The sequence below is a fragment of the Astatotilapia calliptera genome, chromosome 22, assembly GCF_900246225.1.
Source record: "Astatotilapia calliptera chromosome 22, fAstCal1.2, whole genome shotgun sequence".
In the NCBI taxonomy this organism is placed as follows: domain Eukaryota; kingdom Metazoa; phylum Chordata; class Actinopteri; order Cichliformes; family Cichlidae; genus Astatotilapia; species Astatotilapia calliptera.
This window is the reverse complement of record NC_039322.1, coordinates 20535758-20556123: the sequence shown is the minus strand read 5'-3', so window position 1 is coordinate 20556123 and position 20366 is coordinate 20535758. Positions and strand designations below refer to the sequence as shown.

The following is a 20366-nucleotide window of genomic DNA, read 5'->3' as shown; positions in this document are numbered from 1 at the left end:
ACTGAGCCCATTATAGGGTAACATTAATCACTTAACTTTATGGATGTCATAGATTCTGTTGTCAAAGGCTTATCCATGTCATTATACATACACACATCCTGGTCTTTTGAAGCCCCTTCAGACAAAAGCATTGACATGGTTTAGAAACATGTAAGCTGCTGGCTCTAGCTCACGACACGGCAATAAGTGAATCAGTTCCATTAAAGCTAAATCACAAGGCAAGGGAAGTATTTTTATGGCACATTTCATACACATTTTAAAGGGATTACGTAAAGCATAAAATATATTAAAAAAGAAATACAGCAGCCATTTACGCTAAGCACACTGCTAAAGTAAATACTTGGAGACAGGTATTTACCGTTATGAATATATAAAGAAGAAGTCAGCATCTATTCTCTTCATGACTTATTCAGGCTCCTTCAGATTCCAGATTGTATTCACCAGAAGCAAATATGAAATCTGTTATGTTTTATTGAATCCTGCAAGGTAATAGGTAATAATGTATCAAGACAAAAGCTGAAAAGAAAACTGATCAGTGCCTGTGTTTTTTCAGGTGTAACAGACATAGTCTTTATCAGTTAAAAAGACAGTGTATACATGTACAGTACTGTATATAACCCACTATAAGTACTTAGTTTGACCAGAACCCATTAAACTAAATACGTGTAAACAAAGATGTTTGTAAGGGATAATGTGGGCCCATTATACTGAGAGTTAGTTTGAAATTTTGATATCTAACTTACAAAATAAGCACACACAAGTTGATGTTTAAAAGTTTGGCACTGATCATGTGAAGGACATGCTGTATTTATTACCGGTAATGCAATTTGACCAACCTCTTAGAAGCAGAAATAGAAACTAAAGTTTGTTTTTATGATCTTAATTCACTGCGTTAGTAGACTTGTGCATTCTCTTTTATGCTAAAAAATCTGTTAAAACCATAACTGTGATTTCAGATGTTGATCTTTTTTTTCTTTGTGTTTCAGCAGGGAGGCACAGGTTAGCACCTAAGAATTGGGACAGAGACAACAAAAGGCTGGAAGGAACAATTTGCAAATAATTAGGTTAATTGGCAACAGGTCAGTAACATAATTGGGTATAAAAAGAACATTTCAGAAGACCTTAAGTGTCACGTCATCTGCAGTGCAAAATACCATCATAAGATTCAGAGAATTTGGAGAAATCTCTGTGTGTGAGAAAGAAGGCTGAAAATACTGGACACCCATGATTTTCAGGGCCTTAGACAAGTCACTGCAATGGTTTCAGGAACACTTCCTGAAATTACTGTCTGTAGACAAAATTTAAGCCCTATCAGGCAAAGAAAAAGCAATTTGTGAATATGATCCAGAAAAACCATCATCTTCTCTTGACCATAGATCATTTAAAATGGACTGAGGCAAAGCGGCAAACTGCTCTGTGGTCAGACGAATCAAAACTTTTAATTCTGTTTTGAAAACATGGACATCTCTCTAGTCTTCTGGTCTAAAGAGGAGAGGGACCACCTGTATTGTTATCAGCGTTCAGTTCAAAAGCCTGCATCTCTGAACATATGGGGGTGTATTAGTGCCCATGGATTGGCAGCTAGCACATCTGGAAAGGCACAATTAGTGCTGAGCAGTATATATAGGTTTTAGTGGGACATATGCTTCCATCCAGATTATGTATTTTTCAGAGAAGGCCTTGCATATTTTAGCAAGACAATGTTGAACCACATACTGCATCTAATATAACCGCATGGCTTCATGGTAGAACTGAAAACATCTGGCACATCATGACACAATATATACAGGATTGTTGAGCAGATAAAATCCTCTAACAGACAGGAATAGGACACCTGGTCTCCCTATTCCTAGACGTTAAAAAATGAAAAAACATGGCCCCCTCCAAATATTTTTGAGATGTTTTGCTGCCATCAGATTTAAAATGAGCTAATGTTTTTCTTAATATGGTACATTTTCTTACTTTGACAATTTGATATTTTTCTGTGTTATACGGTGTTTTGAGATTGTCAAATCATTGCATTCTGTTTTTATTTACATTTTTAAAGAGCATCATAGCTTTTTTGGATTTGGGCTTGTATTTCTTTATACGTTTGGGGCAAACAGTAAATTTCCAATGATTCCTTATTTTAAGGACATTAAAAAAAAAATATATATATATATATATATATATATATATATTTTTTTTAAACTAAAAAAGAGAAATCTGTTTCCTTTTGTTCTACTTGTGTGGTTTGTATATTGTGTTTATAACGTATGTATATGTGCCAAGATTAGACTGATTTTTGATACCACTCCGCAGTCAGTGCGGCTGTCATACCAACAGGTAGGCAGGTCGTGACGTATGCCACCAGCCACCCCTCCTCCTCCTCCTCCCACCGCCCCGCCTGCCTCCCAGCTGCGTCCGCCGCTGTCCTGTCTGGCCGCCCGGTGTCTGCTCCGCTGCTCCGCGCTCTGCCCCGTTCCTATCCCCGGACCCGAAACCTCTGCCTCCTCGTTCACCACCCCGGCTCCTGGACCCCCCCCCCCCCCCCCTCTCTGCCCGGTGAATGCACCAGCGCCGTGAACATGACGGGCATCGCCGCCGCTTCGTTCTTCTCCAATTCCTGCAGGTTCGGGGGCTGCGGACTCCAGTTCGAGTCTCTCGCCGAGCTCATCGTCCACATCGAGGACAATCACATCGGTGAGTGGAGCCAGCGGGGGAGAGGGAACTAGACAGCTAGCTGGTATTAGCTAGCCCCCCCCTCCCCTCCCCTCTAGCTAGCTAGCTAAACGCAGATAGGCTCAGCTCTGCATTCCGCTATTCCTGCTTCTTGCTCTCTGTCGAGGCTCGCCGGAGAGGGAGTTATTTATCAACTTTTATATCTGGAAAATAAACTATGCTTTCTGAGATGTTGGGGCCGACTCGTCTGATTAGGAGTCAGCTACAGCAGTTACCTTTGCAGCGGTAACTCGACTAGGAGGGCCGCGTAGGTCTCATAGGTGAAACTAGCATCCCGACCAGACAGCGGTTTCACAGCTAGCGTTGCTGAGCACTGTTTACATTTCCAGGCCTGACGCAGTGCAGCCGTGGCTTTTCTTCATACCGCTTGTGCATTTGAGCTGCCGAAAACTCTTGACTGTCACATTTCTGAAAGCGTCACTCCCCCGTGGCTTTTCTGTTATTTTGGTGTCTAATTCCCACCGGCACTCCATCAGCTGAAGTTGTAGCAGACATGCAAGGATATAATCAGATTTTCTTCCACAAGTACAAGCGCCGACTTGTTGCACCGCTTATTAGATTTTGGTCTGACAGTAAACACTCTGATGACTGCCCCCTGGCACGTATAAATACAATCGTAATCAGTTTGCCCACCATTTAACATAAGAGGCACAGAAAAAGTTGCAGGGTAAACACTCTGGATTATAAAGAGGCATGTATTTATTTAATTAAGTGGTAATTGGTGCAATTAGTAACTTCTATTATAGCAGCATTGTATGTGGATTCTCAAAAATGGGGGAAAATAGAGCTGGTGTAGGTGCATTTTTGAGCTGTTAAATAAAAATACCTGTCTTTGCGTGCACAATAATTAAAATTAAGTAAATTATGTGAATTCTTGATAAGGGAGTGCTTTCCTCCTATTGCCTCAAGGTAGCAGAGAAAAGCATGCAGATTTAAAGAACAGAATAAACTGTCACTTCCAACTAAACACACAATAACAGTGTGTTAGATTAAACTATGATCCACCATAACAAATAAGACTAGAGATGCATTTACGCATCTCTGAATCACTCAGTAATCTGATGTGGGCTAATCATTATTTGTGGGGAGTATCCATCCTCATGAGGCTATGTGAAGGGGGGGAGCGAGGGGTTTACATAGATGCTTCATTGAGCCAGTCTCCATGGCAACTGGCGGTCCCTAAAGGGGTTAGGGGCAGTGTATTTGGCTGAGTTATTGCACACCTGCTGTCTCACTGACAAAGAGTGCTGTCGAGCAACCAGCTGTGTTGAGGACACCCAACGTGATGTCGCGTCACGTGGAGAACAGGACTGATAAACACAAGTGATGTAGTTGGTGTGGTGTTTGCTGGTGGGGAGACGGAGGAGCAGGGTGGGCTGCTCTTCATCTTACCCATATGCTCCATGGATCTCTTCCAAATAAACCCAAGGGTGGAAGAAATCAAAACGTGATTTTTCACCTTGTCCCCACAGAAATGCAGGGATTAATATTGCTTCCTCAGTTCAACAACCCAAACACCACAGACACTGAGTGATGTATGCCCCATCTGGCTCTTAGCCTGACCTTTGACCCTAACTGTCAGATGAACAGAATAGCGGTTTACCAGTCAAATATTCTGGATTAATGAATTGCCCCTCTCCTGGCTTTATAGCACGGTTGGTTATCAGGGGCGGCACAGACATAAAGAGTCTAATCAATACTGCTTTCAGATCAGTTACCATAGGGTCTAGAGTGACACATGGAGAGGATTGAGAGGGGGCGGGGAGGCAAGTGACATTTGGTTTTGACTTCCTTTTCGGTTGTGAATTAGTGCAGTGGCGTGTGATCAATAATCAATCAAAGGATCAGCTAATTTGAAGCTTGAGATATGAGATGCTAGTAGTTGTAAAAAGTGAGGCAGCGGGACTTAAGTCAGGTGTGGAGAAATCAGTGTACGTCTCTGCTGGAAACAGTTAGTTTTTGCTGCAGGCTGTGCTGCCCTCTTGTGGTAGGGCATCTAATGTGCTACACGACCAGAAAACTCCCAAATTTCTGCCTTGTGTTTGGACTCCTGTTCTAATCCGTTATCTTCTATATCGTTTTTTTTATTTGGACTTCTGCCTTGTCTGACACATAATAGCTGGCAGCAAGCAGACCAGATGAGTGTGTCGTGATCCCATCTGTGAGAAACCTAGGAAACGTGTGGATCTACAACACTGATCTCATCCTAAAGGGCAGGAGCCTACCAATGGCATGCCCACACTGTTTAGATTACAGCCGAATGCAATAAGGAAGTGGGGTTAGGTGCACTGTGTTTAGTGTGGTAGTTTTGTTGTGCTGGGAGTGTAGGTAAGGTCTGAGGAATGCAATGATGTCAGGCTTCTCTGCCTGCGTGCACGACGGCAGCAATGTTCTCACCTGCACAAGCACGTACCTGCCCCTTACCTCAGCAAAAAGGACAGGGAGGGGGGAGGCAGGTAGAGATTAAAAGCAGGGAAAGAGATTTAAAAGAGAAGGTTATGAAAGTCAAAACACGGGTGTGAGCTGAGTACAGGGAAATCCCAAAAGATATCACCTTTGCTTGGACAGACTTTACTTGAATCCTTGTTTTTCTTCTGCATTCGGAGTTAAAGGTTGAGCTGAAACTACGGCCTTGTAACATGATGTAAACTCTGCTGAAGAATGCTGATCGTTAGTTTGCAGTGATTTTTTTAAACTTGTTGCTTTTCGATTACAGGGATAATTTTGTGGGTACGATTGGCAAACCACTAGAATTTATTTTTTGCATTTCTTTCTTTGTGATGTTGTTTACAGGGAGACAGCATGTTTGAGGATGTGTAGATTATTCTGTTTTACTATGTAAGTTAAAGCTGAATATGTTAGATATTAGGGCTGGGCCATATTATACCGTTCACGGTAATACCGGTACAATGCTAGGCAACGATAAGAAAATGAAATATCGTGCATGCGCAGTGCCGAAAAAGCACGGCGGTAACGGAGAATGAGAATGGAGAAAGCAGATTGTTGAGTGAAACGGGTGAACCAGAATTAGTTTGTAAAAATGGTGCAACTTAACTGGTTTGGTGTTTGTCTGTCAGATACACAACAAAGCACATTTTTTTTGTAGAATATGCAAGCAGGCCATCGTTATTGCCGTATTTGTCAGACTAAGGTGCTCGTAAATCTGGGAGTAGTCTGGGAGTAGTCTGGGTCCTAAACTCCGTCCTTTAAGGTCCCGAAGTCAAACGAACATCACTGAGAGTTAAAAACTGTCTAAATTCTTCCATCTTTAATAAAATGATCAGCGTTGCTGCTTTACCAGGTGTAACTATGATGTTTAACATCCAGGCATCCATGAAAACGGAATTCATTACATTTAACGGAGTTAGAAGTTAGCGGAAGTTAGCTCGCTAGTTTCGCTAGATTCTAAGCATGATATAGCATGTTCTGACTGAGAGATTTCTGAGAAAAAAAAAAAAATCAAACGTACAGCTCTGCTATCACTTCCAACATAAATGAAGACAGGAAGCTACACAGCAGTGACGTTTGTAGGGTTACTGAAGTTGGGCTAGCTGGTGTTTAATGCTGTGCTACGTGATCGCTAGCGACACAGCTATGTTAGCATAACATAAAGAAAAAGTTAACGTGAAGGTTCCTGATGGTTAGAGACAAATGCAATCGCATGGCAGGATGCTGTAAACCAAACTTCAGTCAGGAGAACAACTGAGATAATCCATCCACAATACAAGGTTAGTCATTAATATACTGCAACAACATAGGAATAGAGCAGCTGTGGTAGAATACAGCATTAATGAATCAATGGTACAGAAGTGGAGGAAGCAAGAAGAATAAGTTGAATAAAGTTTGATTTATCTGACTGCTTTGTTTCGCTTAATGTGCCTTATAATCCCGTGCACCTTATGGTCCGAAAAATACATATTTGAAAGCACCTCTTTTTAACTTCAGTGGATATTATACATAGTTATGCTCAGGATATGTCAGCCCATTTCTACTGGAAATGCCTTTTGGTTAAACTTTCAGCAAGGAATTTACTTTTACACTGTTAAATGTTTATATAGCTTTAATGCACATAAAAAAACAGCTGCTTGTTTAAGTAAAATAAATGGATGGGGTTTTTTTGCGCTAGTAAAGTCCTGGAGTTGTATTTTGTCTCGCAGAAATTATATCGTCAGTTATAACGTTATCGCAAATTTTCAAATATATATCGTGATATATATTTTTGGCCATATTGCCCTGCTCTATTAGATATAACAACATTTTTACCAGTAAGTCACGTGCTGAAAAGGTAACCAATAAGTCGATTATTTTTACAATTATTTTTCATTTTTATTTTACATTGTAATTATATTTTGGACAATGTTTTTGTATTAGACTGATCATTTCAGCTCTATGTATATGTGATTTATATATGCATTAAAAGAAGGATTTCAGCTGTTTGTTCTTGCTTTAGTTGTCAGGTTGTTTCCCATCTCGCTCCTGTCAGAGGGTTGAGAACGGAAGGGGTGCATGTTTGTGCATGTGAGAGGCTGTGCTCACTATACTTCCTGTATGACCTGTCAGGGTGTAGCGAAGCAGTTATTGGACTGGCATCCCAAACTGGAAACTGCAGACCCTCTCTTTTGCTTCACACACACACAGTCACACACACTGTCTTTCGGAAGTCGCACGATCTGAGCGCCCCACCAAGCACTGGGAAGCATAATTACAGAGGAGTTTGCCTTTCCCTCCACCCATATGCCCCCTCTCTTTGCTCCCACTCCTCCTCCTCGCCTCTCTTCTCCCTCCATCCGGTTGCCTGCTGCTTTAGAAACACGTTAAAATGCTCTCCGAGGCTTAATTAGCAGGCTGCATAACAAGCCATGCATTCTTGGTCTGGTTTCAGCACATGCACACATGTAAAGAGACACATACACAGACCTCTCTACACAATGGGCTTGTGCATGTGGACACATGCAGACAGAGTACATTCAGCAGGTGGCAGCAGTGTGCCGCTCGTGAGAGATGGATGTGTGGGTTGTGAAATGAGTGGCTGCAGATTGGGCACAGATATTAATAACTAAAGTGTTTCCACACTGGTGATACTTTGAAACAAAACAGATAAGGAAAACATGTACTGAATTACAAATATGCACATGCATGTACATTAGCCTGCTAAAATACTGTACTGTAAATTTGAAATTGGCAGCTTTGAGGTTCAGTTAGCAAATATATATACGTGTGTGTGTGTGTATGTATGTATGTAGCTTACTGGGTGTACATATGCAGGTCTTCTTCTGGCCACAGCAGCAGGATCAACAGCATGCTCACTTTCTGTCTAGCTCGGCGAGTGGAAGTTGTAAAACCGGCTAACATTTACTGCAGTTCTCGCTATCCGCACCTGGCTAACCCCATTTCCACCAACACCCCTCCCCCTTCTCTACACACACTTACCTCATCCACAATCCTCAGCACCTTGAACATCCCAAGATATTAATTCTGGCATTCTTTCCTCACATTTTTGCCATTCTCACATTAAATTGCCTTCAGCTGATGTTTCTTTCACAGTTAATCCTTTGAGTCAGTCTTATCCTGCTATGTAGTTGGAAAAAATGTGGAATTAACAGAATTTCTGCATTGATTACTCATAAAATGTGGCCTAATCTGCATCTTTAGAAAAAAGTTACAGTTATGGACCTCAATAATCTGACTAAACTAAAACCACACAGTTGTGGTTTTCCTGTCTTAATTGAACACATTGAGTGATCACTCACAGTATCGGCTAATAAAAGTAAGTCAGCTTTTGAATTTAGTCACTCGTAGAAGGAGCAACAGTAGCTGCCGACACAGTGAAGAGGGCCCATATAAAACTCTTGATTGGACACTCTTCAGGTTAGCCACAGCATCTCAATTGGATTAAGGTCACTGTCTTGGTCATTAAAACACTTAATTCTGACTTTGTATCCTTTGGGTTATTATGTTGTTGCCACCCTCCTAAGCCTCAGTTCACGGACTGCTACCCTGACACTCTACTGTGTAATGTTTTGATACAGTGTTCAATGTATTGTTCCTTTAATGATTGGCATCAAGGCTGTGAGGTGGCAAAGCAGCCGCAAACCACGATGCTTCCTCCTGCTTGCAGTTTGTTCGCCTACAAGATATTGCTGACTTTTCTTCTGCTTCATGTGCCGGTTTTTTGAAGGGGGCGTGGAGAGGTGGAAGTCCTGGTATTAAGTAATTTTTTCTAGTGAAGATGAACGAACATTTTAGCAAGACTTCTGCAGGTGTTTTGTTGTAACCCTTTGGTCTTGTTTTCACCTCTTTCAGATGTGTGCTGTGGTTTGATATTTGCAAGACATGCTGTCAGCTTTGTGCATCTCTGTACTGCTTTTTCTTGCAGTCACAGAATGGTTCAGACCTGATTGTAACATCTACTCTTACTTGTAAAGGTTCATAAAGAGATACAATTAAAATGAAGCAGAACTGAGTTCAGGTCATTGCTGCAGCCCCCTATAGTAATCCTAGTTTCTTATATAGGCCCTTAGGAACATTATTTGTCCACCTCTGGTTCAGACTAGCCAGTCATTCTTGAGATGAGCAGCCTACATGAGGCTTTTCATGCATGTCTTTAAAGGAAGTGCTACAGCTGCATCCCAGACTTCCAATCCCATGTCATTAATTGGAACACCTGACTTCCAGTAGCTTTTGGAGAATTTGGTAGTGTTTTTCTAGCCTGGACTGTGAGTAATTACTCAGTGTGTTCAATAAAAGCACGGAAAGTGCAAGTTTTTGTTTGTTGTTAGCAGAATCTGACCAGTGTAAGATTTTTGGGAGTGATATCTATAAAAGAAATCTGTTATTACAATATATTAGCTGAACATATTTGCCTAACATTTGTTATGTGTAGTTATTTATTTACTACACAACCTCAACACACAGAACATGGTTGAAGAGCCTTTCTTCAGTCCCATCTTTATTTTTCACATTTATTGGCCATTATAAACGCTGATACCAATAGACGGACACACAGATAACACTGGCTAATCATATGGGCTTGGCTCTTGTTTTGATTTCAGTCAGATTTTTGTTTGTTTTCAATTAGGACAGAGGGAAAAATCAGTAGCATTGAAGTCCTGGTAATATGAGGATATTCACAAACTTTTTCTTGCAACTGTATACGTTTGACTCTGATGGACTATTTTAAAAAGATCACACTAATTAGGTTTCTTTCTATCACCTCCCCAGATGTGTTTTGTTCTGTGTTTTAAGTTTGTGAAGTAATGTGAAGATGCCACTGTGGACTCTGTGGGAATCTTTTAGATTAAAACCCCCCCAAAACAAAACAGGTTATAAATATTCTAATCCAAACTCATTTGTCATTCCTGTCATCTTTTTGCTTAATCTCAGTGCATATATAGATTTTGTTTTAGCAGATTTTCCCTGTTGTTGTCTAGTCTACTCAGTGGTTTCCAAAAGGTTATTAAAAGATGCAGATAGCTCTCACTAAAACATGTCTCGTGACTCAGGGATGTAGGTTTAGCTGTGTGTATGTGTGTGTGTTTGTGCACAATTATGCATGCACAGAAAGCTCTGGTCTCTACTAGAGATGGACCGATCCGATATTACGTATCGGTATCGGTCCGATACTGACCTAAATTACTGGATCGGATATCGGAGAAAAATAAAAAATGTAATCCGATCCATTAAATATCACGAAAGCACCTCGCAAAACTTGCAACACGCCGTAACTCACCTCAGAACGTTAGCAGTCGGAGCAGTATGCATCACGTGATAGAGCAGCTGTGGCATGCGGGACCTGTCGGTGGTCTGGATAGCATGTGGAGCTTCGCTAGCAACCTGGCATTTCATCTCCGACAAAGTTATCCCCGAGAGAAGTAAAGCAAGTGTGTAAGTCCATCTCTGAATGTTTGTAAAGCATTCCCACGTTAAGCTTAACAAGCGACTGCCTCTCGCTCTCCGGCTGCTACTTCAATCGTGAAACTGCTTAAATGATCAGCTGATCGGCTTTTCTGTCGCGAGTCCGTGTCTCTAGTTTGCTTTTGGCCCACGTTGCACCAGAAAGAGGAAACCAGCGGCTGAACAACAGCAGAACGTTTAAGCTTGATAAGCTGTTGTTAGAATGTATTTATTATTACTTTCTACTCGAGGATCTTTTTCTACGTAGCTGACGCTGGTAACTGTGCAGGGGCGGATCTAGCAAAGTTTAGCCAGGGGGGCCGATAGGGCATGAACAGGGAAAAGGGGGCACAAAGACATACTTTTCTTTCTTATTCTCATTTAAAATGTCGAGCTTTTAATAAATAATTATCTGACACCCAAAGTTTTAATTTGATGTAAAATGAATAGAAGTCAATTACTGTATATAGTGACTATTAAGTCTAATATATACCCTAGTAAGCTATAGTACTTTTTACTTTGGGAAGGTACCATCTGTGCAGTCTGCAATTTTGTTGAAGAAAGATGTTGAATCTATTTAATATTTCTTGAAAAATAATTGATTTCTGTGCATTTTTTTTCACACTGCATCAAATTAAGGTTGATTACGTCGATTAAGCATCATGAGGTGGCGCGTGAGGGGTGGTTCCCTATTTTTTATTTATTTATGTTTGTTGTTGCTGGGAGTTGGAACCCTATTAGTTAGGTTGCTTAATATTTACGCTAAGTACTCTTTAAAATACTAGAATAGGGAGGATGGTGTAGGTCTAAGTTTATTAGATTGATCAGTATTGCTGAACTATGAAATATTTTTTTTGTATACAGGTATAACAGAATAGCTTTAGTGTAGTTGTTGTTTTAAACTTGAGTATGAACTTGCAGACTTGCAAAATGCAGCAAGATATTTTAAAAAACAGTTTTGTTGATTAAAAAACACTATATCGGATTCATATCGGTATCGGCAGATATCCAAATTTATGATATCGGTATCGGTATCGGACATAAAAAAGTGGTATCGTGCCATCTCTAGTCTCTACATCTGAGCAGCAGGTAGGATTATTAAGTCTCAGCTATAAAAGACTGTCAGAAACCACCTCTGCGGACCACCTGGGTATATAATCTTGCTACCCTTTTCCCCCTTTGCCTAGTCTTTTTATTTTGAAAGTCACATATATAGGACTATGTTTTGCATGGCAGACCAGTTGAAGTGGGCAAGTTTCTTTTTTCTGGGTTGTTTTCTTGTTTGCTGGTCTCCTTAGTGTTCCTCCTCCCGCACGGTGGGAAGTCTGCATTCTTTGTTTAATTATGAGGTGTGAAAGCCTGAAAACTGAAGGGCTGAGAAGGCCAACACACCACAGTTGGAAGCATCCAGGGGTGTGTTGTTAATTTTTGCACAGAGATGATCTAGTCCTTGGATCTAAATTGAAATACATCTGCTAGCTATTACATATGTTGCTGCAATTATGCCTGCTAGTGCACACACTCACGCAGACATAGATGGCTTGGCTTAATGTACTGTTTTTTTAAGCTCCTTCTGAACATTCCCAGATTGAACACTTGATGGCACTGGTAGTTCACATATGTAACCCACCCGCAGTGTTTTCATGCACACTTGCTTCTGTTTTCCCGGGGTGTGAGATGGGACTTTGAAGTACACACTGCTTGCCTCAGGCAGTGGAAGTTGCCGACTGTAGCGTTACTGACTTAGCAAGTCATCTGGAAAAAGCCTGTATGTACTCCTCAGCTCATACAGTGTGTACATTCATCACAGCCGCCTTTACTCTAAAGTAATTTTTTTCTTTTTGTAACCACATCCTCCCCCCGGCAACGATTAAGTGGTCTTGGGTCACTTCAGCGAAGGCATTGGTTGTAAATTAGATAGGGCTTGGTTCTGCTGTAATAACGTGCCGTTTATGAAAGTATCTGAAATGTATCTGCAGGGTGCCACACATTGAGACTAATACAGTGAACGCAGTGTGAGACATATCTAGTAATCTATCAGCCTGTCTGGCAGAAAGAATACATGTGTGAGTCAGCTACATACTTAGAGTATTCACAGAACATTTTCCCTCCACAGGGAGTGGTGATTAATCTGAACGTCTCCTTCTCTCGCAGACACAGATCCGAGGGTCTTGGAGAAGCAAGAGCAACAGCAGCCCACCTATCTGGCCCTAAGCTACATCAACAGGTAAGGCACACACAATCGTACACATTCACACACGCTCAAAAGCATCCGTCTACAGAGGGCACCATTGTTCCACCAGTGAAAGTTAACATGCGTGTGAGTGTGTGTATATGTGGCTTGCGGAGAACATCTCCAATGACTGACTTTTCCCATACCCACAGCAGTGACTCATCCACAGACCAGCACAGAAAACCACACAAGACAATCACTTTTGACTCCCTGTGCAGCCAGAGGATTACGGCATGTGTGTGTTTGTGTGTGGTGAACCGATGTGTCACGTCCCACTAAATGCCTCGTTAAATCCCTACAAGATGTAACACTGAGAGAGATAATGGTCGAATGAAAGAGAGAGGTTTGTTTTCTGTGATAATTGTTCAAGTGGCGAGGCTATAAATGTCATTTGTATTTACTGTACATGTTTTGACAGAATATTTAAGGGAGGAGTTCACTCAGCAGCAAGGCCCTGTCTTCTCACACAAATGGACATTTTTCTCATAGCAACAGTGGAGCACAGCTTAACGCCACATGTTAGAAAACCAAATTAGGATATGGATCACAATTTATGAAAAGGATAATAAATAATAAATTAACAGGGTTTTATTAAAGCAGCGATACTTCTGCAGTCAACAGAGGGTACGAGGACAGATTAGCCAAACTTATAAGTAAATAAAAAAATAACATTTAAATAAACAGTTAGCAGCTAAAAAACACCGTGCAAAGACAGCTAAAAGAATACATATATTATTAAAACTGTAACAAAAAACCTAAACTGTGAAACAATATTTGAAATTGCTAATAACTAGTTAAACTTATTAGCTAAGACTTTTGAAACTGTATACCATTTGAATAAGGATTTTAATTTGATTGCTAATAGTATGGATATAGTAGTATAATAGTATAAACATTTAAACAGTTAGCATTACTAAATAAATTGCGACAAAATAAGCTGAAGTTGGGAGTTAAGAGCTAAAAGTGAGGCTTTAAATTGAATCTTGTAGCTAAAAGCATGGATTTCCCACTGCAATGACTAGCTAATGGCAAGATAAACCGTTCAAGAAATCTAAACTAGCTAAAAGTCAGTCATTAGCTAAACATAATACAGAGGTGAAATGTTGAAAAAAGCTGGACAGTATTGGCTGAAAATGTGTCTATCAGCTGAAAATCTTACCCAAAAGTATAGATTCACACGTGCAACTAAATGGAGTGGGAAAACTGTTGAAAGTGGTCAGTGTACTTAATTAATAGCTGATAAACAGAGTTGTAGCTAAAAGTTGTAGATGAAGGATTAAAATAGGCTACATCATTAGATCAATAGTGGATCCGTGGCTGTACATCAGTTTAAAAAGTAAGAGAACTACTGTTTTAATTTATAATTTCATGTAATCACAAGCAAAATCTAAGTAGTTAGGCCTCAGTTGCAGAGGCCAGTGGCAGCCACTAGTTGGTAGGGTTTGTGTCATCCATGCAAACCACAGGCAACAGTTGCAATCTGCTAGTGACCAAAGCAATCAGTATGTTCTTGGTGCCGTACTGTAGCATGTTTGCTGTCTCTAAACCTCTGTCGCTGTAGCCTTAGCAGGGAAAAGGCAAAACTACAACAATTACCGAAGTTATAATAAACTTTCAGTTAATTACCTTTCAAATTAAGAGGTCAAAGTTATAGAAAAAACCCAAAAAAACCAACCCAAGTGGATGAAAATGTGTTAGCATTTATTTGAACAACATTGCTTATATTTATAAGGTTTTCAAGTTGATGAGAACACAGCTGTCACATAAGTTTAGTATTACATGCAGGTAGGAGACCTCTCCACTGATTAATAATGAGAAATCGGATAATGCGAACTAATACAATAACTGTGTGACGTCAGGTTCATGACGGATGCAGCACGCCGGGAGCAGGAGACCATAAAGAAGAAGGCCACACCCAAGTTGTCCCTGTCCATCACGGGCGGAGTGTCCAGGAACAGCACGGCCACACCTCCCCGCCACACCAGCGGTAACCTGACGCCTCCCGTCACGCCCCCCATCACCCCTTCCTCCTCATTCCGCAGCAGCACACCTACAGGTATAACCGGTGTGTGTGTGTGTGTGTGTGTGTGTGTGTGTGTGTGTGTGTGTGTGTGTGTGTGTGTTCAAACGTATGATTGAAAGGGAAAAAGATGGATTGCTTATATGTGTGATGGGAAAGGATATGTTGAAACTGACTTAGGCAATTTAACCCTACTGACACAAAGAGAAAAAAACATGGGAAGCATATTCATCAAAGTCAGACAGCGCGCTGAAGAGCGAGTGAAGATATTTGTAATGCAAATGGAATGCAGCTTATTTCATAGCTGTCCAATGGCTCTGCATCTCAAAGTGAAAACTACAAAATACCTGCTAGGAGTGCACAAGCCTGCTCATCTTATATTCAGCAGTGTCTCTGTAAACATTAACCATTATTTTTTTGGATATTTCTGGCCAATTCTCTGCTAATACTTGCTCTTTTGTAAATCATCAGGAAAATCTGCTGTCACAGTGGAAAGCTTGTAACCAACCACTATGTTCCTGTGTGTGTGTGTGTGTGTGTGTGTGTGTGTGTGTGTGTGTGTGCACTGTTTGTGTCTTGGGAATGGTGGCTCCTGCAGTGAGCAGACCAGTCAACACTTTGTTAATTACATAGCAGCTGTCACGCTGTGTGTTCGCATGGGGCCGTGTGTTGCACAGCCTAGAAGCAGATGTCCAATTCCAGCCCAAATGGTTCCAAACGTAGTGTTAGGTCTGGGCTTACACATCAGCATGGCTACACACACACACACACACACACACACACACACACACACACACACACACACACACACACACACACACACATATATATATGTGCGCGCGCCCACACGCCCCCTTTCAACATGTGCCAGGGTGCCATCCATTTCCTCAAGCTGAGGTGCAGCATTTCCTGTGAGATGGTGGGGGGTCAGTGGGCCTTTATGTCTATGTGTGTGTGTGTGTGTTTGTGTGTGCATGCATGTGAGTGGAAAATGTTCTGCACTTAGTAAAGCACTTTTTCCAGGCTGAGCAATGGGGATCACTCCCACTTAATGATCTCTTTCTCAGTGCCAATCCCCACATTTTGACTCACAGGCACACACGGAAGCACATCACACCATTTCTGGCTTGTGCGTTCCGTGATATGTGGGCTGCTTATGAATCCGAGCAGGGGACAGCACGCAGAGAAATGTGTTAATAAAAAGTCACTTATCGTTTTCTGCTTCTCAAATTCCCAGGGCGTTGCATTCCCGTGGGTATGTCGCTATCCCTGTTTCAGCTGGGTTGACAAGTGTTTTTTTGTTCTGCGTGGCTCCATTATGCCTTTAGGCAGCGAGTATGATGAGGAGGAGGTAGACTACGAGGAGTCGGATAGCGATGAGTCGTGGACCACAGAAAGCGCCATCAGCTCTGAGTCCATCCTCAGCTCCATGTCAATGAACGGGGCCGATGAAAAGCCGTTCGCCTGCCCCGTCCCCGGGTGTAAGAAGAGATACAAGGTAAGGCTGAACCTGAGGGCGGAGCAGGCAGTTCCACGAAGGCATGAGGTTTTACTTCTGAATAAATCCACACTAGAACTTTTGTCTGAGTATCACATGTGTTTGAAAAAGCACATTATAAGATCTGAGGGTGATTAATATTTTCTGCTTCACTTAATTTTTTTTTAATTCATTTTTTTAATAACAGCTGGCAACAAAAAACTCATTCAGCTTGCTCACTATCCAAGCTGCTTAACTAATGGACAGTGTGGGAACATTTCTCCCTAATACCCTGAAGACAAAAACAGCAGCGTGGGAAAAGCGACCTTTGTTGTTGAGGGGCATTCACAGAGGATGAGACTAGCAGTGATATAACAACCAGACACCGCAGGACTTCGGCGAAATTCAGGGACTGATGGTGACGACACTGAAGTATCCATTAGTGATGCAGTGGGCGGGTACATAGTTGAAGTTATCCAACTTTAAAGCGGAGAAAGGAAATTGTTGATTGACAGAAAAATGGTAAAATTAGCATGCAAACATGCTAATATGAAGCAGTCTTAAGGTTTACCTTCCTAGTTTAGTAGTTCAGGATGATAACTTTAACTCCCTACCACTAAACACAAAATAGCAGTTTTGCTGATATCATGTAAATCACTTATATTTCTGGGCGTTTTTAGTCTTTATTGTCTTAGGACAATGTATAGAAGACCACAAAGCTGGGAGAGAGAGAGAACAGGGAAAGACATGCAGTAAGTGGCCTCAGGGTGGATTGGCGAGACATCCATCCCTGCATCTGTCTGTGCACTATTAATAAGCAGTACTGTTCAGATTTTAGTGAAACTTGCACCCAGTAATGGGTCTGCACCCAAATTGTGCTTAAGGTCAAATTCATATTTGCAATTCTCAGTAGATTTTAACTCTGGTGGCTTTATGATATAAGGAGACTCAAAGTATTAAACAGCTGGTGCACATGGGATTTTTCTTTTGTGTACCACATGATAACTGACAACTGATCTGCTACCTATTGTTTTAAAATAAAAAAGTCTAATCGATTGAAATCTACCATGTTTTATAATTGTGAATGAGATAAAGTCAACTCACTGGCGCTACTCTATCATGATGTGTGTAGTAAAAAACGAGAGAGGAAAAACAAATGTTGGATGAAGCCTACGTTTAGTGAAATGTTTCACATTTGTATTTTCGTTGTATTTTCATTGGAATTCTGTCCATAAAATCTGGGATAATGCTCTGGTGTTTTATAGATGCTGTGTGCAATCAAAAGTGGTAATTATAACCCCATTTTTCTTCTTCATCTCTGCATGCGACCACTTTCTTAAGAATGTGAATGGTATCAAATACCACGCCAAGAACGGCCACCGCACACAGATTCGTGTGAGGAAACCCTTCAAGTGTCGCTGTGGCAAAAGCTACAAGACCTCGCAGGGCTTGAGGCACCACACCATCAACTTCCACCCGCCCGTCTCCACCGAGATCCTCCGCAAGATTCAAGGCTAAGAGCCCGCGCTCACACCAATCAACTTCCCCTAAAAAAAAAAAAAGAGTCCTGACTTTCCTTTCCCATCCTATGTACACTAAAGGATCAAGTGCATGCTTTAAGTTTTTTTTTTTGTTTTTTTTAAATCATCTTCTTTTTGTGTGTTACGTTAGTATTTTTTTCTATCTATGTTATATCACTTGTATTTTTTTGGGAAACAAAAAAGAACTATCTTTGTAGTATTTTTATTGATGTACATTTGCACATTCGTATATGCTATCACATTATTTTATTTTCTATCGTTCGACTTACATAAGGTGCTAACTGTAAAAAAAACAACAGAAAGAAAAGACAAAAAACAAAATGATACGAAAGTAAAGAGGAGAAAAGACGGAGACGTGAAACAGGAAGTGCAACCAAGCCCTGCCTTCCTCCTGCTCAGCTCTGAGTGGGATGAAGTTGGCCTCCAGTGCTGATGTAAGCTCAGCGGTAGTTACACTCCCTTTTGAGCTGCAGAGTCCAGCTGAGCTTAGATCTGTGCCTTCACGGTCATTTGTGGGGGTGAAAGCGCTGGAGTTAAGTTATACTTTTAATAGATATATCGATATATAAACAATAGACAGATATGTATGTGTACATAAAAATATATAAAAGTATTCATGAGCATATACATAGTTACTTTATTTTCAAGCTTTATTTTATATATTTTTGTCAGTGTTTTAGATTTCGTGTTCATTTTTATGTATCAGTAAGTGTTCCTTTCATTCCTCATTTGCTGATTGAGCAATTCTGTCACCTCAGAGGTCAAAGGTCAATCAGCTGGCTGACTTTAGGTTCTGAGTTTTTGTTTCTTTGTTTTCCTTACATGTTCTACAGATTAAGAGCTAATGCTCCTTTCAGTTTGACACCGATCTGTGTGTCGTTTGACCATTTTATCACGTGGAGAACGTATTAGAACACGGCCCGATCCGTATCCGCATTAAGCCATCGTTATCTCCAGCGTTTCTTCATTCACAGTGCCAGAGCTGCGTTCCACACGCTTAGCCACAAAAGTGGGTTAAGCGGCACACTGTATTCCAGTTGCCAAGATCTTTGTAGTTGTTTTGTTTTTTCCATGATCGTTGCCAACAGCTCTCCACTGCCAAACATTGACCATACCATGTGCCTGATGAGGGGATGAGGAGAGAGGGAGGGGGAGGGGGGGAGGAAAGGAAGGTGGATGGGAAGAGTGTTGTAATATTTCCACCCCGGAGGTCGCCCCAGACTTGTGGCAATTATTTTCTTGTACGTCGCACCTCCAAAAAGAAGAAAAAGAAAAAAGTCACGGGAATGAATGGATGTACACGAGAAGAATGTTTTTCACGCATGTTTCTGTGTCGTGTGGAGACGTGTGAAAGAAGAAGGTGGATTTTGTATTTGAAAGAGATTACCATCTACGTGTCGTTTTTGTGCGTGTGTGTTTTAGACAAAAGCATTCCAGTCCATTGTGTGTTCGCGAGAGTGTGAGTGGTGTGTGTTTTCAGCAGTATCCAAGTCATCAGCCTAGAGAGTATTACTGTAATCTGTGTCTCATTGCTCGGATGTGTCATGTTTCTGTGCCTGGCTGCTGGTTCAACTCCTATGGAGCAGGGTGGTTGGCTGGCTTGTTGCTCCTGACTGGGATTTCATCATTCCGAGTGAGAGCGCAGTGCTTCAACTCGCCAAGACACATTTGTTCATTATATCATCATTTCCCTCATTGTACAAAAAAAGTTTAGATTCTGCTCAAGGCTTGCAGCATGAGCCCCCCGTTCATTTGATAGGTACAGTGATCTCCGACACGCACACACCGTCCTGTCCTCCAGTTTGGCTATAGGGATTTTTACTTACACAATGTTGTTAAAAGGCAGACTGCAGGATACGCCACATACCCTCAGCGAGTGTGCTACTACATAAGCACAAATCCATGCCTATTTTAAACCACCTGGAACCTGGATCTGTAAAATCCTGGCACCAGGTTACGAGGACATCTGTGGAGCTGCTAGCCTGAGATGATGATAGAAGACACTTCAGTCCGGCCTTTGAGCGTAGGAGAGAAGGTTCTCTGCGGGGACAGACTGAAAGTTGAGCTGTCAAGCACTCGTAAAAACAAAACCCATCCTCAGCTTCAGACTCGGGAGGGCCACTCGCACATATGGGAGAGGAGAAACGGAGGGTGTGTGCTGGAGGGGAGATGAGGGAGGAACTTCAATATACCGTGTACAGTGAATGTATTGTAACGTGCATCTGTTGTCAAGTGCTTTTAAATTATATTTTCGTATGTAACGTGGAGACTGATGTTTCCTTTTTTTGTACGGGGGTACAACAGGTTCTGAGAAGAGTGACTTGTAAATGATGTCAACCTGTCTTTCTATATAAAAGAGAAGCTGCTTAAATGTAAACAGGAAACGACTGAGAAAAAAAAAAGCAAAATAAAGTAAAAAAGCTCCACATCTCAGACTCGTGTTCATTACTTATTCAGCTCAGAAATGAAGAACAAAGCATC

General features: G+C 41.3%; 1 protein-coding gene across 1 annotated transcript; it reads left to right on the top strand.

Moving 5' to 3' along the window:
- The first annotated feature begins 949 nt into the window (after positions 1–949).
- Positions 950–20318, top strand: jazf1a (JAZF zinc finger 1a). The gene is made up of 6 exons (XM_026157002.1): positions 950–1079; positions 2302–2682; positions 12769–12841; positions 14707–14903; positions 16196–16365; positions 17686–20318. The coding sequence occupies exons 2-6, from the start codon at positions 2568–2570 to the stop codon at positions 17860–17862; spliced, it is 732 nt and encodes a 243-aa protein (XP_026012787.1). The 5' UTR covers positions 950–1079; positions 2302–2567; the 3' UTR covers positions 17863–20318.
- The last annotated feature ends 48 nt before the right edge of the window (positions 20319–20366 follow it).

Bases quoted from the DNA above. Each gene is read 5' to 3' on its own strand.
- jazf1a (XM_026157002.1), top strand. From the start codon at position 2,568: ATGACGGGCATCGCCGCCGCTTCGTTCTTCTCCAATTCCTGCAGGTTC. The intron at 2,683-12,768 runs GTGAGTGGAGCC...CTTCTCTCGCAG, and splicing joins CATCGAGGACAATCACATCG to ACACAGATCCGAGGGTCTTG. The intron at 12,842-14,706 runs GTAAGGCACACA...GTGTGACGTCAG, and splicing joins GCCCTAAGCTACATCAACAG to GTTCATGACGGATGCAGCAC.